Source organism: Taudactylus pleione, unplaced genomic scaffold (genome assembly GCF_031769625.1).
Source record: "Taudactylus pleione unplaced genomic scaffold, aTauple2 ptg002044l, whole genome shotgun sequence".
Classification (NCBI taxonomy): Eukaryota; Metazoa; Chordata; class Amphibia; order Anura; family Myobatrachidae; genus Taudactylus; species Taudactylus pleione.
This window is the reverse complement of record NW_028286439.1, coordinates 40,027-65,221: the sequence shown is the minus strand read 5'-3', so window position 1 is coordinate 65,221 and position 25,195 is coordinate 40,027. Positions and strand designations below refer to the sequence as shown.

At 48.4% G+C, this 25,195-nt stretch overlaps 1 protein-coding gene across 4 annotated transcripts in view; it reads right to left on the bottom strand.

The window, feature by feature from the left end:
• The window catches only part of BPNT1 (3'(2'), 5'-bisphosphate nucleotidase 1), a 133,309-nt gene that overhangs the window by 106,125 nt on the left and 1,989 nt on the right, over window positions 1-25,195 (bottom strand). The window contains exon 2 of one of the 4 annotated variants that reach the window (XM_088465600.1): window positions 7,401-7,497. The exons of 1 other annotated variant lie outside the window; for it this stretch is intronic. In XM_088465600.1, coding sequence (XP_088321726.1) covers window positions 7,401-7,461 — 61 coding nt within the window. In that variant the 5' untranslated portion in view covers window positions 7,462-7,497. Of the gene's footprint in view, window positions 1-5,272; window positions 5,287-7,064; window positions 7,089-7,400; window positions 7,498-25,195 lie in introns of those variants that run through there. 2 more of the 4 variants (XM_088465603.1, XM_088465601.1) reach the window with 2 other exon arrangements.

Genomic DNA, 25,195 nt, shown 5'->3' with positions numbered 1-25,195 from the left:
TCCAATACACATTACCACAGGCTCACAGGCCTGGTATATATATGTCACTCCAATACACATTACCACAGGCTCACAGGCCTGGTATATATGTCACTACAATACACATTACCACAGGCTCACAGGCCTGGTATATATGTCACTCCAATACACATGACCACAGGCTCACAGGCCTGGTATATATGTCACTACAATACACATTACCACAGGCTCACAGGCCTGGTATATATGTCACTCCAATACACATTACCACAGGATCACAGGCCTGGTATATATGTCACTACAATACACATTACCACAGGCTCACAGGCCTGGTGTATATATGTCACTCCAATACACATTACCACAGCTCACAGGCCTACATATATGTCACTCCAATACACATTACCACAGGCTCACAGGCCTGGTATATATGTCACTCCAATACACATTACCACAGGCTCACAGGCCTGGTATATATGTCACTACAATACACATTACCACAGGCTCACAGGCCTGGTATATATGTCACTACAATACACATTACCACAGGCTCACAGGCCTGGTATATATATATGTCACTACAATACACATTACCACAGGCTCACAGGCCTGGTATATATATATGTCACTACAATACACATTACCACAGTCTCACAGGCCTGGTATATATGTCACTACAATACACATTACCACAGGCTCACAGGCCTGGTATATATGTCACTCCAATACACATTACCACAGGCTCACAGGCCTGGTATATATGTCACTCCAATACACATTACCACAGGCTCACAGGCCTATATATGTCACTCCAATACACATTACCACAGGCTCACAGGCCTGGTATATATGTCACTCCAATACACATTACCACAGGATCACAGGCCTGGTATATATGTCACTACAATACACATTACCACAGGCTCACAGGCCTGGTATATATGTCACTCCAATACACATTACCACAGGCTCACAGGCCTGGTATATATGTCACTCCAATACACATTACCACAGCTCACAGGCCTGGTATATATGTCACTCCAATACACATTACCACAGGCTCACAGGCCTGGTATATATATGTCACTCCAATACACATTACCACAGGCTCACAGGCCTGGTATATATGTCACTCCAATACACATTACCACAGCTCACAGGCCTGGTATATATGTCACTCCAATACACATTACCACAGGCTCACAGGCCTGGTATATATATGTCACTCCAATACACATTACCACAGGCTCACAGGCCTGGTATATATGTCACTCCTATACACATTACCACAGGATCACAGGCCTGGTATATATGTCACTCCAATACACATGACCACAGGCTCACAGGCCTGGTATATATGTCACTCCAATACACATGACCACAGGCTCACAGGCCAGGTATATATGTCACTACAATACACATTACCACAGGCTCACAGGCCTGGTATATATATGTCACTCCAATACACATTACCACAGGCTCACAGGCCTGGTATATATGTCACTCCAATACACATTACCACAGGATCACAGGCCTGGTGTATATATGTCACTCCAATACACATTACCACAGCTCACAGGCCTATATATATGTCACTCCAATACACATTACCACAGGCTCACAGGCCTGGTATATATATGTCACTCCAATACACATTACCACAGGCTCACAGGCCTGGTATATATGTCACTACAATACACATTACCACAGGCTCACAGGCCTGGTATATATGTCACTCCAATACACATGACCACAGGCTCACAGGCCTGGTATATATGTCACTACAATACACATTACCACAGGCTCACAGGCCTGGTATATATGTCACTCCAATACACATTACCACAGGATCACAGGCCTGGTATATATGTCACTACAATACACATTACCACAGGCTCACAGGCCTGGTGTATATATGTCACTCCAATACACATTACCACAGCTCACAGGCCTATATATATGTCACTCCAATACACATTACCACAGGCTCACAGGCCTGGTATATATGTCACTCCAATACACATTACCACAGGCTCACAGGCCTGGTATATATGTCACTACAATACACATTACCACAGGCTCACAGGCCTGGTATATATGTCACTACAATACACATTACCACAGGCTCACAGGCCTGGTATATATATATGTCACTACAATACACATTACCACAGGCTCACAGGCCTGGTATATATATATGTCACTACAATACACATTACCACAGTCTCACAGGCCTGCTATATATATGTCACTACAATACACATTACCACAGGCTCACAGGCCTGGTATATATGTCACTCCAATACACATTACCACAGGCTCACAGGCCTGGTATATATGTCCCCAGTTATTTATATAGTGCACACATATTCCGCAGCGCTTTTACAGAGAATATTTGGCCATTCACATCAGTCCCTGCCCCAGTGGAGCTTACAATCTATATTCCCTACCACATGCACATACTAGGGGTAATTTTTGTTAGGAGCCAATTAACCTACCAGTATATTTTTGGAGTGTGGGAGGAAACCCACGCAAGCACAGGGAGAATATACAAACTCCACACAGGGCCGTAGTGGGTATCGAACCAACGACCTCAGTGCTATGAGGCAGTAATGCTACCATTACACCATCTGTGCTTTATGTATACAGGAACACATACTGGTATAGGAGATGGGGAGTACGGTTATAGCTCCCTTTATGTATACAGGAACACATACTGGTATAGGAGATGGGGAGTACGGTTACAGCTTATAGCTCCCTTTATGTATACAGGAATACATACTGGTATAGGAGATGGGGAGTACGATTATAGCTTATAGCTCCCTTTATGTATACAGGAACACATACTGGTATAGGAGATGGGGAGTACGGTTATAGCTCCCTTTATGTATACAGGAACACATACTGGTATAGGAGATGGGGAATACGGTTATAGCTCACTTTATGTATACAGGAACACATACTGGTATAGGAGATGGGGAGTACAGTTATAGCTCCCTTTATGTATACAGGAACACATACTGGTATAGGAGATGGGGAGTACGGTTATAGCTTATAGCTCCCTTTATGTATACAGGAACACATACTGGTATAGGAGATGGGGAGTACGGTTATAGCTCCCTTTATGTATACAGGAACACATACTGGTATAGGAGATGGGGAATACGGTTATAGCTCCCTTTATGTATACAGGAACACATACTGGTATAGGAGATGGGGAGTACGGTTATAGCTCCCTTTATGTATACAGGAACACATACTGGTATAGGAGATGGGGAGTACGATTATAGCTCCCTTTATGTATACTGGAACACATACTGGTATAGGAGATGGGGAGTACGGTTATAGCTCCCTTTATGTATATAGGAACACATACTGGTATAGGAGATGGGGAATACGGTTATAGCTCCCTTTATGTATACATGAACACATACTGGTATAGGAGATGGGGAGTACGGTTATAGCTTATAGCTCCCTTTATGTATACAGGAACACATACTGGTATAGGAGATGGGGAGTACGGTTATAGCTCCCTTTATGTATACAGGAACACATACTGGCATAGGAGATGGGAGTACGGTTATAGCTTATAGCTCCCTTTATGTATACAGGAACACATACTGGCATAGGAAATGGGCGTACGGTTATAGCTTACAGCTCCCTTTATGTATACAGGAACACATACTGGTATAGGAGATGGGGAGTACGGTTATAGCTTATAGCTCCCTTTATGTATGCAGGAACACATACTGGTATAGGAGATGGGGAGTACGGTTATAGCTCCCACACATACTGGCATAGGAGAAAGGCGTACGGTTATAGCTTACAGCTCCCTTTATGTATACAGGAACACATACTGGTATAGGAGATGGGGAGTACAGTTATAGCTCCCTTTATGTATACAGGAACACATACTGGTATAGGAGAGAAGGAGTAATAGTATGGTTGGATACAGCTTATACAAAACACTTATTTATACAGGAATACATACTGATATTACTTTTTAATGGACTGTATTTTTACAGGAATATAAAGACAACTATTTACTAACAAACTATAAAAGTGGCATTGTGCAGAACCCGAAACAAGTTGTCAGAGACCTTTAGTCTGTTGCTCCTGCCACAGCCCAACTTCCAATCTTCCAGTCAGGGTATATGACCAGCCTGACCTCACCTCACCTCACCATTATACTGCTCAATGAGAACTCAGCCACCACTTACAGCATGAAACACTTCCAGTTCAGGAGAGGGTTGCATAAAATTGGATTTTGAAAAAAAAAAACAGAAAACACAAACAAAAAAACCTGATTTTATTTTAATAGGCTTCTTTTTTAAATCAAATTTTTTTTATTTTTAAATACAAGTTTAAGAATTTAAAAAGTTTACTTAAAACATTTTTTTAATAAAAAAAAAAAATATTTAAAACAAATAAATAAGTTTTTTTTTTTTTTTTTTTTTTTAAATCCAATTTTATGCAACCCTGGTTCAGGATAATAATACATACTACGGGGGATGAAACAAATGCATGAGTTCAACATCATTTTAAATTATTTTTATTTAACTCTTCAGCTGCTGCAACTTTCAAAACTACAACTCCCAGCATTCACCTCCAGCAGTGGATTGGTCCAGTTTAAATTAGTTAGTTGTTAGTTAGCAATTGGTGTAGCACCTGTCCTTTCTACAACATCGGTCATGTGTTTTGCGCAATCAAAATAACAGAAAAGCATTTACATAGGTCATCTGAATTGCAGTGTAAAAGTAAGCTGTCAAATATTTGTGGGCAACATGCAAAAGCTGCTGGTATTTACCCCATGTACAGTATATGCACCCCTTGTATTACACCATGGTTTATCCAGGTGCCTAGTTACTTGCTCTATCTTACTCCATTGCCAAGTCTGATTCAGGCCTTTGGTGTACACAATGGATTTAATGTAGAAAGAGATTTAATATACAGAGATTTTGTATATAGATCACAGGTTCTCAAACTCAGTCCTCAGGACCCCAAACAGTGCATGTTTTCCAGATCTTCTCACAGAATCGCAAGATAATTATCACCACCTGTGGATCTTTTAAAATGTGTCAGTGAATAATGAAAACACCTGTGCAGCTGCTGGGTGATCTGGAAAACATGACCTGTGTGGGGTCCTGAGGACAGAGTTTGAAAACCCCTGGTATAGATAGATTTGGTGTACAGAGAGAATAAATGGATTCAGCATACTACAGGGATACTGATAAGTGTTTGGGTAAATGTGTAAACACTGTAACCCCCACAGCCAACACGTACAATAACCTACCTGCACACGTGTTCCAGCACTCATACCTCACCCTCAGTAACCTACCTGCACACGTGTTCCAGCACTCATACCTCACCCTCAGTAACCTACCTGCACACGTGTTCCAGCACTCATACCTCACCCTCAGTAACCTACCTGCACACGTGTTCCAGCACTCATACCTCACCCTCAGTAACCTACCTGCACACGTGTTCCAGCACTCATACCTCACCCTCAGTAACCTACCTGCACACGTGTTCCAGCACTCATACCTCACCCTCAGTAACCTACCTGCACACGTGTTCCAGCACTCATACCTCACCCTCAGTAACCTACCTGCACACGTGTTCCAGCACTCATACCTCACCCTCAGTACCTACCTGCACACGTGTTCCAGCACTCATACCTCACCCTCAGTAACCTACCTGCACACGTGTTCCAGCACTCATACCTCACCCTCAGTAACCTACCTGCACACGTGTTCCAGCACTCATACCTCACCCTCAGTAACCTACCTGCACACGTGTTCCAGCACTCATACCTCACCCTCAGTAACCTACCTGCACACGTGTTCCAGCACTCATACCTCACCCTCAGTAACCTACCTGCACACGTGTTCCAGCACTCATACCTCACCCTCAGTAACCTACCTGCACACGTGTTCCAGCACTCATACCTCACCCTCAGTAACCTACCTGCACACATGTTCCAGCACTCATACCTCACCCTCAGTAACCTACCTACACACATGTTCCAGCACTCATACCTCACCCTCAGTAACCTACCTACACACATGTTCCAGCACTCATACCTCACCCTCAGTAACCTACCTGCACACATGTTCCAGCACAGAACCCTCACCCTCAGTAACCTACCTGCACACATGTTCCAGCACAGAACCCTCAGTAACCTACCTGCACACATGTTCCAGCACAGAACCCTCAGTAACCTACCTGCACACATGTTCCAGCACAGACCCTCAGCAACCTACCTGCACACATGTTCCAGCACAGAACCCTTACCCTCAGTAACCTACCTGCATACATGTTCCAGCACAGAACCCTCAGTAACCTACCTGCACACATGTTCCAGCACAGAACCCTCAGTGACCTACCTGCACACATGTTCCAGCACAGAACCCTTACCCTCAGTAACCTACCTGCACACATGTTCCAGCACTCATACCTCACCCTCAGTAACCTACCTGCACACGTGTTCCAGCACAGAACCCTCAGTAACCTACCTGCACACATGTTCCAGCACAGAACCCTCAGCAACCTACGTGCACACATGTTCCAGCACAAAGACCTCACCCTCAGTAACCTACCTGCACACATGTTCCAGCACAGAGCCCTCACCCTCAGTAACCTACCTGCAAACATGTTCCAGCACAGAACCCTCAGTAACCTACCTGCACACAGGTTCCAGCACAGAACCCTCAGAAACCTACCTGCACACATGTTCCAGCACAGAACCCTCAGAAACCTACCTGCACACATGTTCCAGCACAGAACCCTCACCCTCAGTAACCTACCTGCACACATGTTCCAGCACAGAACCCTCACCCTCAGTAACCTACCTGCACACATGTTCCAGCACAGAACCCTCAGCAACCTACCTGCACACAGGTTCCAGCACAGAACCCTCAGAAACCTACCTGCACACAGGTTCCAGCACAGAACCCTCAGCAACCTACCTGCACACGTGTTCCAGCACAGAACCCTCAGTAACCTACCTGCACACATGTTCCAGCACAGAACCCTCAGTAACCTACCTGCACACGTGTTCCAACACAGAACCCTCAGTAACCTACCTGCACACGTGTTCCAGCACAGAGCCCTCACCCTCAGTAACCTACCTGCACACATGTTCCAGCACAGAACCCTCAGTAACCTACCTGCACACGTGTTCCAGCACAGAACCCTCAGTAACCTACCTGCGCACGTGTTCCAGCACAGAGCCCTCACCCTCAGTAACCTACCTGCACACATGTTCCAGCACAGAGCCCTCAGTAACCTACCTGCACACATGTTCCAGCACAGAGCCCTCAGTAACCTACCTACACACATGTTCCAGCACAGAGCCCTCACCCTCAGTAACCTACCTGCACACGTGTTCCAGCACAGAGCCCTCACCCTCAGTAACCTACCTGCACACGTGTTCCAGCACAAAGACCTGACCCTCAGTAAGTTCAGTGGGACATAGAGCATTTATATCCTGTTCAGCAGAAAGGTGCCTCCTGGGTCCTAGGAAGAGAACATTTGCTGACTCATATTCCCAGCTATTCTGTTACAGGGCTCAACTGAATTATCAGGTTTCTTGTATAATAAAATAGATAATCATTGTAACTATAGTGACTATGGGCAACAATGTTTTACAGCTTGTTTTTCCTCACACTGCCAGAACAATCCGCAGATGGAGTGGCATGTGTTGTCCTGTCATAGACCTCTCATTAATAATGCTGGGACAGGCCTGGTGCACCACAGCAATGCTCGCACTGACAGAACAATCCGCAGATGGAGTGGCATGTGTTGTCCTGTCATAGACCTCTCATTAATAATGCTGGGACAGGCCTGGTGCAGCCACAGTAATGCTCACACTGACAGAACAATCCGCAGATGGAGTGGCATGTGTTGTCCTGTCATAGACCTCTCATTAATAATGCTGGGACAGGCCTGGTGCAGCCACAGTAATGCTCACACTGACAGAACAATCCGCAGATGGAGTGGCATGTGTTGTCCTGTCATAGACCTCTCATTAATAATGCTGGGACAGGCCTGGTGCACCACAGCAATGCTCGCACTGACAGAACAATCCGCAGATGGAGTGGCATGTGTTGTCCTGTCATAGACCTCTCATTAATAATGCTGGGACAGGCCTGGTGCAGCCACAGTAATGCTCACACTGACAGAACAATCCGCAGATGGAGTGGCATGTGTTGTCCTGTCATAGACCTCTCATTAATAATGCTGGGACAGGCCTGGTGCAGCCACAGCAATACTCACACTGACAGAACAATCCGCAGATGGAGTGGCATGTGTTGTCCTGTCATAGACCTCTCATTAATAATGCTGGGACAGGCCTGGTGCAGCCACACCAATACTCACACTGACAGAACAATCCTCAGATGGAGTGGCATGTGTTGTCCTGTCATAGACCTCTCATTAATAATGCTGGGACAGGCCTGGTGCAGCCACACCAATACTCACACTGACAGAACAATCCGCAGATGGAGTGGCATGTGTTGTCCTGTCATAGACCTCTCATTAATAATGCTGGGACAGGCCTGGTGCAGCCACAGTAATGCTCACACTGACAGAACAATCCGCAGATGGAGTGGCATGTGTTGTCCTGTCATAGACCTCTCATTAATAATGCTGGGACAGGCCTGGTGCAGCCACAGCAATACTCACACTGACAGAACAATCCGCAGATGGAGTGGCATGTGTTGTCCTGTCATAGACCTCTCATTAATAATGCTGGGACAGGCCTGGTGCAGCCACAGTAATGCTCACACTGACAGAACAATCCGCAGATGGAGTGGCATGTGTTGTCCTGTCATAGACCTCTCATTAATAATGCTGGGACAGGCCTGGTGCAGCCACACCAATACTCACACTGACAGAACAATCCTCAGATGGAGTGGCATGTGTTGTCCTGTCATAGACCTCTCATTAATAATGCTGGGACAGGCCTGGTGCAGCCACAGCAATGCTCACACTGACAGAACAATCCTCAGATGGAGTGGCATGTGTTGTCCTGTCATAGACCTCTCATTAATAATGCTGGGACAGGCCTGGTGCAGCCACACCAATACTCACACTGACAGAACAATCCGCAGATGGAGTGGCATGTGTTGTCCTGTCATAGACCTCTCATTAATAATGCTGGGACAGGCCTGGTGCAGCCACAGTAATGCTCACACTGACAGAACAATCCGCAGATGGAGTGGCATGTGTTGTCCTGTCATAGACCTCTCATTAATAATGCTGGGACAGGCCTGGTGCAGCCACACCAATACTCACACTGACAGAACAATCCGCAGATGGAGTGGCATGTGTTGTCCTGTCATAGACCTCTCATTAATAATGCTGGGACAGGCCTGGTGCACCACAGCAATGCTCGCACTGACAGAACAATCCGCAGATGGAGTGGCATGTGTTGTCCTGTCATAGACCTCTCATTAATAATGCTGGGACAGGCCTGGTGCAGCCACAGTAATGCTCACACTGACAGAACAATCCGCAGATGGAGTGGCATGTGTTGTCCTGTCATAGACCTCTCATTAATAATGCTGGGACAGGCCTGGTGCAGCCACAGTAATGCTCACACTGACAGAACAATCCGCAGATGGAGTGGCATGTGTTGTCCTGTCATAGACCTCTCATTAATAATGCTGGGACAGGCCTGGTGCACCACAGCAATGCTCGCACTGACAGAACAATCCGCAGATGGAGTGGCATGTGTTGTCCTGTCATAGACCTCTCATTAATAATGCTGGGACAGGCCTGGTGCAGCCACAGTAATGCTCACACTGACAGAACAATCCGCAGATGGAGTGGCATGTGTTGTCCTGTCATAGACCTCTCATTAATAATGCTGGGACAGGCCTGGTGCAGCCACAGCAATACTCACACTGACAGAACAATCCGCAGATGGAGTGGCATGTGTTGTCCTGTCATAGACCTCTCATTAATAATGCTGGGACAGGCCTGGTGCAGCCACACCAATACTCACACTGACAGAACAATCCTCAGATGGAGTGGCATGTGTTGTCCTGTCATAGACCTCTCATTAATAATGCTGGGACAGGCCTGGTGCAGCCACACCAATACTCACACTGACAGAACAATCCGCAGATGGAGTGGCATGTGTTGTCCTGTCATAGACCTCTCATTAATAATGCTGGGACAGGCCTGGTGCAGCCACAGTAATGCTCACACTGACAGAACAATCCGCAGATGGAGTGGCATGTGTTGTCCTGTCATAGACCTCTCATTAATAATGCTGGGACAGGCCTGGTGCAGCCACAGCAATACTCACACTGACAGAACAATCCGCAGATGGAGTGGCATGTGTTGTCCTGTCATAGACCTCTCATTAATAATGCTGGGACAGGCCTGGTGCAGCCACAGTAATGCTCACACTGACAGAACAATCCGCAGATGGAGTGGCATGTGTTGTCCTGTCATAGACCTCTCATTAATAATGCTGGGACAGGCCTGGTGCAGCCACACCAATACTCACACTGACAGAACAATCCTCAGATGGAGTGGCATGTGTTGTCCTGTCATAGACCTCTCATTAATAATGCTGGGACAGGCCTGGTGCAGCCACAGCAATGCTCACACTGACAGAACAATCCTCAGATGGAGTGGCATGTGTTGTCCTGTCATAGACCTCTCATTAATAATGCTGGGACAGGCCTGGTGCAGCCACACCAATACTCACACTGACAGAACAATCCGCAGATGGAGTGGCATGTGTTGTCCTGTCATAGACCTCTCATTAATAATGCTGGGACAGGCCTGGTGCAGCCACAGCAATGCTCACACTGACAGAACAATCCGCAGATGGAGTGGCATGTGTTGTCCTGTCATAGACCTCTCATTAATAATGCTGGGACAGGCCTGGTGCAGCCACACCAATACTCACACTGACAGAACAATCCGCAGATGGAGTGGCATGTGTTGTCCTGTCATAGACCTCTCATTAATAATGCTGGGACAGGCCTGGTGCAGCCACAGCAATGCTCACACTGACAGAACAATCCGCAGATGGAGTGGCATGTGTTGTCCTGTCATAGACCTCTCATTAATAATGCTGGGACAGGCCTGGTGCAGCCACACCAATACTCACACTGACAGAACAATCCGCAGATGGAGTGGCATGTGTTGTCCTGTCATAGACCTCTCATTAATAATGCTGGGACAGGCCTGGTGCAGCCACACCAATACTCACACTGACAGAACAATCCGCAGATGGAGTGGCATGTGTTGTCCTGTCATAGACCTCTCATTAATAATGCTGGGACAGGCCTGGTGCAGCCACAGTAATGCTCACACTGACAGAACAATCCTCAGATGGAGTGGCATGTGTTGTCCTGTCATAGACCTCTCATTAATAATGCTGGGACAGGCCTGGTGCAGCCACACCAATACTCACACTGACAGAACAATCCGCAGATGGAGTGGCATGTGTTGTCCTGTCATAGACCTCTCATTAATAATGCTGGGACAGGCCTGGTGCAGCCACAGCAATGCTCACACTGACAGAACAATCCGCAGATGGAGTGGCATGTGTTGTCCTGTCATAGACCTCTCATTAATAATGCTGGGACAGGCCTGGTGCAGCCACACCAATACTCACACTGACAGAACAATCCGCAGATGGAGTGGCATGTGTTGTCCTGTCATAGACCTCTCAATAATGCTGGGACAGGCCTGGTGCAGCCACAGCAATGCTCACACTGACAGAACAATCCGCAGATGGAGTGGCATGTGTTGTCCTGTCATAGACCTCTCATTAATAATGCTGGGACAGGCCTGGTGCAGCCACACCAATACTCACACTGACAGAACAATCCGCAGATGGAGTGGCATGTGTTGTCCTGTCATAGACCTCTCATTAATAATGCTGGGACAGGCCTGGTGCAGCCACAGCAATGCTCACACTGACAGAACAATCCGCAGATGGAGTGGCATGTGTTGTCCTGTCATAGACCTCTCATTAATAATGCTGGGACAGGCCTGGTGCAGCCACAGCAATGCTCACACTGACAGAACAATCCGCAGATGGAGTGGCATGTGTTGTCCTGTCATAGACCTCTCATTAATAATGCTGCGACAGGCCTGGTGCAGCCACAGTAATGCTCACACTGACAGAACAATCCGCAGATGGAGTGGCATGTGTTGTCCTGTCATAGACCTCTCATTAATAATGCTGGGACAGGCCTGGTGCAGCCACAGCAATACTCACACTGACAGAACAATCCGCAGATGGAGTGGCATGTGTTGTCCTGTCATAGACCTCTCATTAATAATGCTGGGACAGGCCTGGTGCAGCCACAGTAATGCTCACACTGACAGAACAATCCGCAGATGGAGTGGCATGTGTTGTCCTGTCATAGACCTCTCATTAATAATGCTGGGACAGGCCTGGTGCAGCCACACCAATACTCACACTGACAGAACAATCCTCAGATGGAGTGGCATGTGTTGTCCTGTCATAGACCTCTCATTAATAATGCTGGGACAGGCCTGGTGCAGCCACAGCAATGCTCACACTGACAGAACAATCCTCAGATGGAGTGGCATGTGTTGTCCTGTCATAGACCTCTCATTAATAATGCTGGGACAGGCCTGGTGCAGCCACACCAATACTCACACTGACAGAACAATCCGCAGATGGAGTGGCATGTGTTGTCCTGTCATAGACCTCTCATTAATAATGCTGGGACAGGCCTGGTGCAGCCACAGCAATGCTCACACTGACAGAACAATCCGCAGATGGAGTGGCATGTGTTGTCCTGTCATAGACCTCTCATTAATAATGCTGGGACAGGCCTGGTGCAGCCACACCAATACTCACACTGACAGAACAATCCGCAGATGGAGTGGCATGTGTTGTCCTGTCATAGACCTCTCATTAATAATGCTGGGACAGGCCTGGTGCAGCCACAGCAATGCTCACACTGACAGAACAATCCGCAGATGGAGTGGCATGTGTTGTCCTGTCATAGACCTCTCATTAATAATGCTGGGACAGGCCTGGTGCAGCCACACCAATACTCACACTGACAGAACAATCCGCAGATGGAGTGGCATGTGTTGTCCTGTCATAGACCTCTCATTAATAATGCTGGGACAGGCCTGGTGCAGCCACACCAATACTCACACTGACAGAACAATCCGCAGATGGAGTGGCATGTGTAGTCCTGTCATAGACCTCTCATTAATAATGCTGGGACAGGCCTGGTGCAGCCACAGTAATGCTCACACTGACAGAACAATCCTCAGATGGAGTGGCATGTGTTGTCCTGTCATAGACCTCTCATTAATAATGCTGGGACAGGCCTGGTGCAGCCACACCAATACTCACACTGACAGAACAATCCGCAGATGGAGTGGCATGTGTTGTCCTGTCATAGACCTCTCATTAATAATGCTGGGACAGGCCTGGTGCAGCCACAGCAATGCTCACACTGACAGAACAATCCGCAGATGGAGTGGCATGTGTTGTCCTGTCATAGACCTCTCATTAATAATGCTGGGACAGGCCTGGTGCAGCCACAGCAATGCTCACACTGACAGAACAATCCGCAGATGGAGTGGCATGTGTTGTCCTGTCATAGACCTCTCATTAATAATGCTGGGACAGGCCTGGTGCAGCCACAGCAATACTCACACTGACAGAACAATCCGCAGATGGAGTGGCATGTGTTGTCCTGTCATAGACCTCTCATTAATAATGCTGGGACAGGCCTGGTGCAGCCACAGTAATGCTCACACTGACAGAACAATCCGCAGATGGAGTGGCATGTGTTGTCCTGTCATAGACCTCTCATTAATAATGCTGGGACAGGCCTGGTGCAGCCACACCAATACTCACACTGACAGAACAATCCTCAGATGGAGTGGCATGTGTTGTCCTGTCATAGACCTCTCATTAATAATGCTGGGACAGGCCTGGTGCAGCCACAGCAATGCTCACACTGACAGAACAATCCTCAGATGGAGTGGCATGTGTTGTCCTGTCATAGACCTCTCATTAATAATGCTGGGACAGGCCTGGTGCAGCCACACCAATACTCACACTGACAGAACAATCCTCAGATGGAGTGGCATGTGTTGTCCTGTCATAGACCTCTCATTAATAATGCTGGGACAGGCCTGGTGCAGCCACAGTAATGCTCACACTGACAGAACAATCCGCAGATGGAGTGGCATTTGTTGTCCTGTCATAGACCTCTCATTAATAATGCTGGGACAGGCCTGGTGCAGCCACACCAATACTCACACTGACAGAACAATCCGCAGATGGAGTGGCATGTGTTGTCCTGTCATAGACCTCTCATTAATAATGCTGGGACAGGCCTGGTGCACCACAGCAATGCTCGCACTGACAGAACAATCCGCAGATGGAGTGGCATGTGTTGTCCTGTCATAGACCTCTCATTAATAATGCTGGGACAGGCCTGGTGCAGCCACAGTAATGCTCACACTGACAGAACAATCCGCAGATGGAGTGGCATGTGTTGTCCTGTCATAGACCTCTCATTAATAATGCTGGGACAGGCCTGGTGCAGCCACAGTAATGCTCACACTGACAGAACAATCCGCAGATGGAGTGGCATGTGTTGTCCTGTCATAGACCTCTCATTAATAATGCTGGGACAGGCCTGGTGCACCACAGCAATGCTCGCACTGACAGAACAATCCGCAGATGGAGTGGCATGTGTTGTCCTGTCATAGACCTCTCATTAATAATGCTGGGACAGGCCTGGTGCAGCCACAGTAATGCTCACACTGACAGAACAATCCGCAGATGGAGTGGCATGTGTTGTCCTGTCATAGACCTCTCATTAATAATGCTGGGACAGGCCTGGTGCAGCCACAGTAATGCTCACACTGACAGAACAATCCGCAGATGGAGTGGCATGTGTTGTCCTGTCATAGACCTCTCATTAATAATGCTGGGACAGGCCTGGTGCAGCCACAGCAATACTCACACTGACAGAACAATCCGCAGATGGAGTGGCATGTGTTGTCCTGTCATAGACCTCTCATTAATAATGCTGGGACAGGCCTGGTGCAGCCACACCAATACTCACACTGACAGAACAATCCTCAGATGGAGTGGCATGTGTTGTCCTGTCATAGACCTCTCATTAATAATGCTGGGACAGGCCTGGTGCAGCCACACCAATACTCACACTGACAGAACAATCCGCAGATGGAGTGGCATGTGTTGTCCTGTCATAGACCTCTCATTAATAATGCTGGGACAGGCCTGGTGCAGCCACAGTAATGCTCACACTGACAGAACAATCCGCAGATGGAGTGGCATGTGTTGTCCTGTCATAGACCTCTCATTAATAATGCTGGGACAGGCCTGGTGCAGCCACAGCAATACTCACACTGACAGAACAATCCGCAGATGGAGTGGCATGTGTTGTCCTGTCATAGACCTCTCATTAATAATGCTGGGACAGGCCTGGTGCAGCCACAGTAATGCTCACATTGACAGAACAATCCTCAGATGGAGTGGCATGTGTTGTCCTGTCATAGACCTCTCATTAATAATGCTGGGACAGGCCTGGTGCAGCCACACCAATACTCACACTGACAGAACAATCCGCAGATGGAGTGGCATGTGTTGTCCTGTCATAGACCTCTCATTAATAATGCTGGGACAGGCCTGGTGCAGCCACAGCAATGCTCACACTGACAGAACAATCCGCAGATGGAGTGGCATGTGTTGTCCTGTCATAGACCTCTCATTAATAATGCTGGGACAGGCCTGGTGCAGCCACAGCAATGCTCACACTGACAGAACAATCCGCAGATGGAGTGGCATGTGTTGTCCTGTCATAGACCTCTCATTAATAATGCTGGGACAGGCCTGGTGCAGCCACAGCAATACTCACACTGACAGAACAATCCGCAGATGGAGTGGCATGTGTTGTCCTGTCATAGACCTCTCATTAATAATGCTGGGACAGGCCTGGTGCAGCCACAGTAATGCTCACACTGACAGAACAATCCGCAGATGGAGTGGCATGTGTTGTCCTGTCATAGACCTCTCATTAATAATGCTGGGACAGGCCTGGTGCAGCCACACCAATACTCACACTGACAGAACAATCCTCAGATGGAGTGGCATGTGTTGTCCTGTCATAGACCTCTCATTAATAATGCTGGGACAGGCCTGGTGCAGCCACAGCAATGCTCACACTGACAGAACAATCCTCAGATGGAGTGGCATGTGTTGTCCTGTCATAGACCTCTCATTAATAATGCTGGGACAGGCCTGGTGCAGCCACACCAATACTCACACTGACAGAACAATCCGCAGATGGAGTGGCATGTGTTGTCCTGTCATAGACCTCTCATTAATAATGCTGGGACAGGCCTGGTGCAGCCACAGTAATGCTCACACTGACAGAACAATCCGCAGATGGAGTGGCATGTGTTGTCCTGTCATAGACCTCTCATTAATAATGCTGGGACAGGCCTGGTGCAGCCACACCAATACTCACACTGACAGAACAATCCGCAGATGGAGTGGCATGTGTTGTCCTGTCATAGACCTCTCATTAATAATGCTGGGACAGGCCTGGTGCACCACAGCAATGCTCGCACTGACAGAACAATCCGCAGATGGAGTGGCATGTGTTGTCCTGTCATAGACCTCTCATTAATAATGCTGGGACAGGCCTGGTGCAGCCACAGTAATGCTCACACTGACAGAACAATCCGCAGATGGAGTGGCATGTGTTGTCCTGTCATAGACCTCTCATTAATAATGCTGGGACAGGCCTGGTGCAGCCACAGTAATGCTCACACTGACAGAACAATCCGCAGATGGAGTGGCATGTGTTGTCCTGTCATAGACCTCTCATTAATAATGCTGGGACAGGCCTGGTGCACCACAGCAATGCTCGCACTGACAGAACAATCCGCAGATGGAGTGGCATGTGTTGTCCTGTCATAGACCTCTCATTAATAATGCTGGGACAGGCCTGGTGCAGCCACAGTAATGCTCACACTGACAGAACAATCCGCAGATGGAGTGGCATGTGTTGTCCTGTCATAGACCTCTCATTAATAATGCTGGGACAGGCCTGGTGCAGCCACAGTAATGCTCACACTGACAGAACAATCCGCAGATGGAGTGGCATGTGTTGTCCTGTCATAGACCTCTCATTAATAATGCTGGGACAGGCCTGGTGCAGCCACAGCAATACTCACACTGACAGAACAATCCGCAGATGGAGTGGCATGTGTTGTCCTGTCATAGACCTCTCATTAATAATGCTGGGACAGGCCTGGTGCAGCCACACCAATACTCACACTGACAGAACAATCCTCAGATGGAGTGGCATGTGTTGTCCTGTCATAGACCTCTCATTAATAATGCTGGGACAGGCCTGGTGCAGCCACACCAATACTCACACTGACAGAACAATCCGCAGATGGAGTGGCATGTGTTGTCCTGTCATAGACCTCTCATTAATAATGCTGGGACAGGCCTGGTGCAGCCACAGTAATGCTCACACTGACAGAACAATCCGCAGATGGAGTGGCATGTGTTGTCCTGTCATAGACCTCTCATTAATAATGCTGGGACAGGCCTGGTGCAGCCACAGCAATACTCACACTGACAGAACAATCCGCAGATGGAGTGGCATGTGTTGTCCTGTCATAGACCTCTCATTAATAATGCTGGGACAGGCCTGGTGCAGCCACAGTAATGCTCACACTGACAGAACAATCCGCAGATGGAGTGGCATGTGTTGTCCTGTCATAGACCTCTCATTAATAATGCTGGGACAGGCCTGGTGCACCACAGCAATGCTCGCACTGACAGAACAATCCGCAGATGGAGTGGCATGTGTTGTCCTGTCATAGACCTCTCATTAATAATGCTGGGACAGGCCTGGTGCAGCCACAGTAATGCTCACACTGACAGAACAATCCGCAGATGGAGTGGCATGTGTTGTCCTGTCATAGACCTCTCATTAATAATGCTGGGACAGGCCTGGTGCAGCCACAGTAATGCTCACACTGACAGAACAATCCGCAGATGGAGTGGCATGTGTTGTCCTGTCATAGACCTCTCATTAATAATGCTGGGACAGGCCTGGTGCAGCCACAGCAATACTCACACTGACAGAACAATCCGCAGATGGAGTGGCATGTGTTGTCCTGTCATAGACCTCTCATTAATAATGCTGGGACAGGCCTGGTGCAGCCACACCAATACTCACACTGACAGAACAATCCTCAGATGGAGTGGCATGTGTTGTCCTGTCATAGACCTCTCATTAATAATGCTGGGACAGGCCTGGTGCAGCCACACCAATACTCACACTGACAGAACAATCCGCAGATGGAGTGGCATGTGTTGTCCTGTCATAGACCTCTCATTAATAATGCTGGGACAGGCCTGGTGCAGCCACAGTAATGCTCACACTGACAGAACAATCCGCAGATGGAGTGGCATGTGTTGTCCTGTCATAGACCTCTCATTAATAATGCTGGGACAGGCCTGGTGCAGCCACAGCAATACTCACACTGACAGAACAATCCGCAGATGGAGTGGCATGTGTTGTCCTGTCATAGACCTCTCATTAATAATGCTGGGACAGGCCTGGTGCAGCCACACCAATACTCACACTGACAGAACAATCCTCAGATGGAGTGGCATGTGTTGTCCTGTCATAGACCTCTCATTAATAATGCTGGGACAGGCCTGGTGCAGCCACACCAATACTCACACTGACAGAACAATCCGCAGATGGAGTGGCATGTGTTGTCCTGTCATAGACCTCTCATTAATAATGCTGGGACAGGCCTGGTGCAGCCACAGTAATGCTCACACTGACAGAACAATCCGCAGATGGAGTGGCATGTGTTGTCCTGTCATAGACCTCTCATTAATAATGCTGGGACAGGCCTGGTGCAGCCACAGCAATACTCACACTGACAGAACAATCCGCAGATGGAGTGGCATGTGTTGTCCTGTCATAGACCTCTCATTAATAATGCTGGGACAGGCCTGGTGCAGCCACAGTAATGCTCACACTGACAGAACAATCCGCAGATGGAGTGGCATGTGTTGTCCTGTCATAGACCTCTCATTAATAATGCTGGGACAGGCCTGGTGCAGCCACAGTAATGCTCACACTGACAGAACAATCCGCAGATGGAGTGGCATGTGTTGTCCTGTCATAGACCTCTCATTAATAATGCTGGGACAGGCCTGGTGCAGCCACAGTAATGCTCACACTGACAGAACAATCCGCAGATGGAGTGGCATGTGTTGTCCTGTCATAGACCTCTCATTAATAATGCTGGGACAGGCCTGGTGCAGCCACAGCAATACTCACACTGACAGAACAATCCGCAGATGGAGTGGCATGTGTTGTCCTGTCATAGACCTCTCATTAATAATGCTGGGACAGGCCTGGTGCAGCCACACCAATACTCACACTGACAGAACAATCCTCAGATGGAGTGGCATGTGTTGTCCTGTCATAGACCTCTCATTAATAATGCTGGGACAGGCCTGGTGCAGCCACACCAATACTCACACTGACAGAACAATCCGCAGATGGAGTGGCATGTGTTGTCCTGTCATAGACCTCTCATTAATAATGCTGGGACAGGCCTGGTGCAGCCACAGTAATGCTCACACTGACAGAACAATCCGCAGATGGAGTGGCATGTGTTGTCCTGTCATAGACCTCTCATTAATAATGCTGGGACAGGCCTGGTGCAGCCACAGCAATACTCACACTGACAGAACAATCCGCAGATGGAGTGGCATGTGTTGTCCTGTCATAGACCTCTCATTAATAATGCTGGGACAGGCCTGGTGCAGCCACAGTAATGCTCACACTGACAGAACAATCCGCAGATGGAGTGGCATGTGTTGTCCTGTCATAGACCTCTCATTAATAATGCTGGGACAGGCCTGGTGCAGCCACAGTAATGCTCACACTGACAGAACAATCCGCAGATGGAGTGGCATGTGTTGTCCTGTCATAGACCTCTCATTAATAATGCTGGGACAGGCCTGGTGCAGCCACAGTAATGCTCACACTGACAGAACAATCCGCAGATGGAGTGGCATGTGTTGTCCTGTCATAGACCTCTCATTAATAATGCTGGGACAGGCCTGGTGCAGCCACAGCAATACTCACACTGACAGAACAATCCGCAGATGGAGTGGCATGTGTTGTCCTGTCATAGACCTCTCATTAATAATGCTGGGACAGGCCTGGTGCAGCCACAGCAATACTCACACTGACAGAACAATCCTCAGATGGAGTGGCATGTGTTGTCCTGTCATAGACCTCTCATTAATAATGCTGGGACAGGCCTGGTGCAGCCACACCAATACTCACACTGACAGAACAATCCGCAGATGGAGTGGCATGTGTTGTCCTGTCATAGACCTCTCATTAATAATGCTGGGACAGGCCTGGTGCAGCCACAGCAATGCTCACACTGACAGAACAATCCGCAGATGGAGTGGCATGTGTTGTCCTGTCATAGACCTCTCATTAATAATGCTGGGACAGGCCTGGTGCAGCCACACCAATACTCACACTGACAGAACAATCCGCAGATGGAGTGGCATGTGTTGTCCTGTCATAGACCTCTCATTAATAATGCTGGGACAGGCCTGGTGCAGCCACAGTAATGCTCACACTGACAGAACAATCCGCAGATGGAGTGGCATGTGTTGTCCTGTCATAGACCTCTCATTAATAATGCTGGGACAGGCCTGGTGCAGCCACACCAATACTCACACTGACAGAACAATCCTCAGATGGAGTGGCATGTGTTGTCCTGTCATAGACCTCTCATTAATAATGCTGGGACAGGCCTGGTGCAGCCACAGCAATGCTCACACTGACAGAACAATCCTCAGATGGAGTGGCATGTGTTGTCCTGTCATAGACCTCTCATTAATAATGCTGGGACAGGCCTGGTGCAGCCACACCAATACTCACACTGACAGAACAATCCGCAGATGGAGTGGCATGTGTTGTCCTGTCATAGACCTCTCATTAATAATGCTGGGACAGGCCTGGTGCAGCCACAGTAATGCTCACACTGACAGAACAATCCGCAGATGGAGTGGCATGTGTTGTCCTGTCATAGACCTCTCATTAATAATGCTGGGACAGGCCTGGTGCAGCCACACCAATACTCACACTGACAGAACAATCCGCAGATGGAGTGGCATGTGTTGTCCTGTCATAGACCTCTCATTAATAATGCTGGGACAGGCCTGGTGCACCACAGCAATGCTCGCACTGACAGAACAATCCGCAGATGGAGTGGCATGTGTTGTCCTGTCATAGACCTCTCATTAATAATGCTGGGACAGGCCTGGTGCAGCCACAGTAATGCTCACACTGACAGAACAATCCGCAGATGGAGTGGCATGTGTTGTCCTGTCATAGACCTCTCATTAATAATGCTGGGACAGGCCTGGTGCAGCCACAGTAATGCTCACACTGACAGAACAATCCGCAGATGGAGTGGCATGTGTTGTCCTGTCATAGACCTCTCATTAATAATGCTGGGACAGGCCTGGTGCACCACAGCAATGCTCGCACTGACAGAACAATCCGCAGATGGAGTGGCATGTGTTGTCCTGTCATAGACCTCTCATTAATAATGCTGGGACAGGCCTGGTGCAGCCACAGTAATGCTCACACTGACAGAACAATCCGCAGATGGAGTGGCATGTGTTGTCCTGTCATAGACCTCTCATTAATAATGCTGGGACAGGCCTGGTGCAGCCACAGTAATGCTCACACTGACAGAACAATCCGCAGATGGAGTGGCATGTGTTGTCCTGTCATAGACCTCTCATTAATAATGCTGGGACAGGCCTGGTGCAGCCACAGCAATACTCACACTGACAGAACAATCCGCAGATGGAGTGGCATGTGTTGTCCTGTCATAGACCTCTCATTAATAATGCTGGGACAGGCCTGGTGCAGCCACACCAATACTCACACTGACAGAACAATCCTCAGATGGAGTGGCATGTGTTGTCCTGTCATAGACCTCTCATTAATAATGCTGGGACAGGCCTGGTGCAGCCACACCAATACTCACACTGACAGAACAATCCGCAGATGGAGTGGCATGTGTTGTCCTGTCATAGACCTCTCATTAATAATGCTGGGACAGGCCTGGTGCAGCCACAGTAATGCTCACACTGACAGAACAATCCGCAGATGGAGTGGCATGTGTTGTCCTGTCATAGACCTCTCATTAATAATGCTGGGACAGGCCTGGTGCAGCCACAGCAATACTCACACTGACAGAACAATCCGCAGATGGAGTGGCATGTGTTGTCCTGTCATAGACCTCTCATTAATAATGCTGGGACAGGCCTGGTGCAGCCACAGTAATGCTCACACTGACAGAACAATCCGCAGATGGAGTGGCATGTGTTGTCCTGTCATAGACCTCTCATTAATAATGCTGGGACAGGCCTGGTGCACCACAGCAATGCTCGCACTGACAGAACAATCCGCAGATGGAGTGGCATGTGTTGTCCTGTCATAGACCTCTCATTAATAATGCTGGGACAGGCCTGGTGCAGCCACAGTAATGCTCACACTGACAGAACAATCCGCAGATGGAGTGGCATGTGTTGTCCTGTCATAGACCTCTCATTAATAATGCTGGGACAGGCCTGGTGCAGCCACAGTAATGCTCACACTGACAGAACAATCCGCAGATGGAGTGGCATGTGTTGTCCTGTCATAGACCTCTCATTAATAATGCTGGGACAGGCCTGGTGCAGCCACAGCAATACTCACACTGACAGAACAATCCGCAGATGGAGTGGCATGTGTTGTCCTGTCATAGACCTCTCATTAATAATGCTGGGACAGGCCTGGTGCAGCCACACCAATACTCACACTGACAGAACAATCCTCAGATGGAGTGGCATGTGTTGTCCTGTCATAGACCTCTCATTAATAATGCTGGGACAGGCCTGGTGCAGCCACACCAATACTCACACTGACAGAACAATCCGCAGATGGAGTGGCATGTGTTGTCCTGTCATAGACCTCTCATTAATAATGCTGGGACAGGCCTGGTGCAGCCACAGTAATGCTCACACTGACAGAACAATCCGCAGATGGAGTGGCATGTGTTGTCCTGTCATAGACCTCTCATTAATAATGCTGGGACAGGCCTGGTGCAGCCACAGCAATACTCACACTGACAGAACAATCCGCAGATGGAGTGGCATGTGTTGTCCTGTCATAGACCTCTCATTAATAATGCTGGGACAGGCCTGGTGCAGCCACACCAATACTCACACTGACAGAACAATCCTCAGATGGAGTGGCATGTGTTGTCCTGTCATAGACCTCTCATTAATAATGCTGGGACAGGCCTGGTGCAGCCACACCAATACTCACACTGACAGAACAATCCGCAGATGGAGTGGCATGTGTTGTCCTGTCATAGACCTCTCATTAATAATGCTGGGACAGGCCTGGTGCAGCCACAGTAATGCTCACACTGACAGAACAATCCGCAGATGGAGTGGCATGTGTTGTCCTGTCATAGACCTCTCATTAATAATGCTGGGACAGGCCTGGTGCAGCCACAGCAATACTCACACTGACAGAACAATCCGCAGATGGAGTGGCATGTGTTGTCCTGTCATAGACCTCTCATTAATAATGCTGGGACAGGCCTGGTGCAGCCACAGTAATGCTCACACTGACAGAACAATCCGCAGATGGAGTGGCATGTGTTGTCCTGTCATAGACCTCTCATTAATAATGCTGGGACAGGCCTGGTGCAGCCACAGTAATGCTCACACTGACAGAACAATCCGCAGATGGAGTGGCATGTGTTGTCCTGTCATAGACCTCTCATTAATAATGCTGGGACAGGCCTGGTGCAGCCACAGTAATGCTCACACTGACAGAACAATCCGCAGATGGAGTGGCATGTGTTGTCCTGTCATAGACCTCTCATTAATAATGCTGGGACAGGCCTGGTGCAGCCACAGCAATACTCACACTGACAGAACAATCCGCAGATGGAGTGGCATGTGTTGTCCTGTCATAGACCTCTCATTAATAATGCTGGGACAGGCCTGGTGCAGCCACACCAATACTCACACTGACAGAACAATCCTCAGATGGAGTGGCATGTGTTGTCCTGTCATAGACCTCTCATTAATAATGCTGGGACAGGCCTGGTGCAGCCACACCAATACTCACACTGACAGAACAATCCGCAGATGGAGTGGCATGTGTTGTCCTGTCATAGACCTCTCATTAATAATGCTGGGACAGGCCTGGTGCAGCCACAGTAATGCTCACACTGACAGAACAATCCGCAGATGGAGTGGCATGTGTTGTCCTGTCATAGACCTCTCATTAATAATGCTGGGACAGGCCTGGTGCAGCCACAGCAATACTCACACTGACAGAACAATCCGCAGATGGAGTGGCATGTGTTGTCCTGTCATAGACCTCTCATTAATAATGCTGGGACAGGCCTGGTGCAGCCACAGTAATGCTCACACTGACAGAACAATCCGCAGATGGAGTGGCATGTGTTGTCCTGTCATAGACCTCTCATTAATAATGCTGGGACAGGCCTGGTGCAGCCACAGTAATGCTCACACTGACAGAACAATCCGCAGATGGAGTGGCATGTGTTGTCCTGTCATAGACCTCTCATTAATAATGCTGGGACAGGCCTGGTGCAGCCACAGTAATGCTCACACTGACAGAACAATCCGCAGATGGAGTGGCATGTGTTGTCCTGTCATAGACCTCTCATTAATAATGCTGGGACAGGCCTGGTGCAGCCACAGCAATACTCACACTGACAGAACAATCCGCAGATGGAGTGGCATGTGTTGTCCTGTCATAGACCTCTCATTAATAATGCTGGGACAGGCCTGGTGCAGCCACAGCAATACTCACACTGACAGAACAATCCTCAGATGGAGTGGCATGTGTTGTCCTGTCATAGACCTCTCATTAATAATGCTGGGACAGGCCTGGTGCAGCCACACCAATACTCACACTGACAGAACAATCCGCAGATGGAGTGGCATGTGTTGTCCTGTCATAGACCTCTCATTAATAATGCTGGGACAGGCCTGGTGCAGCCACAGCAATGCTCACACTGACAGAACAATCCGCAG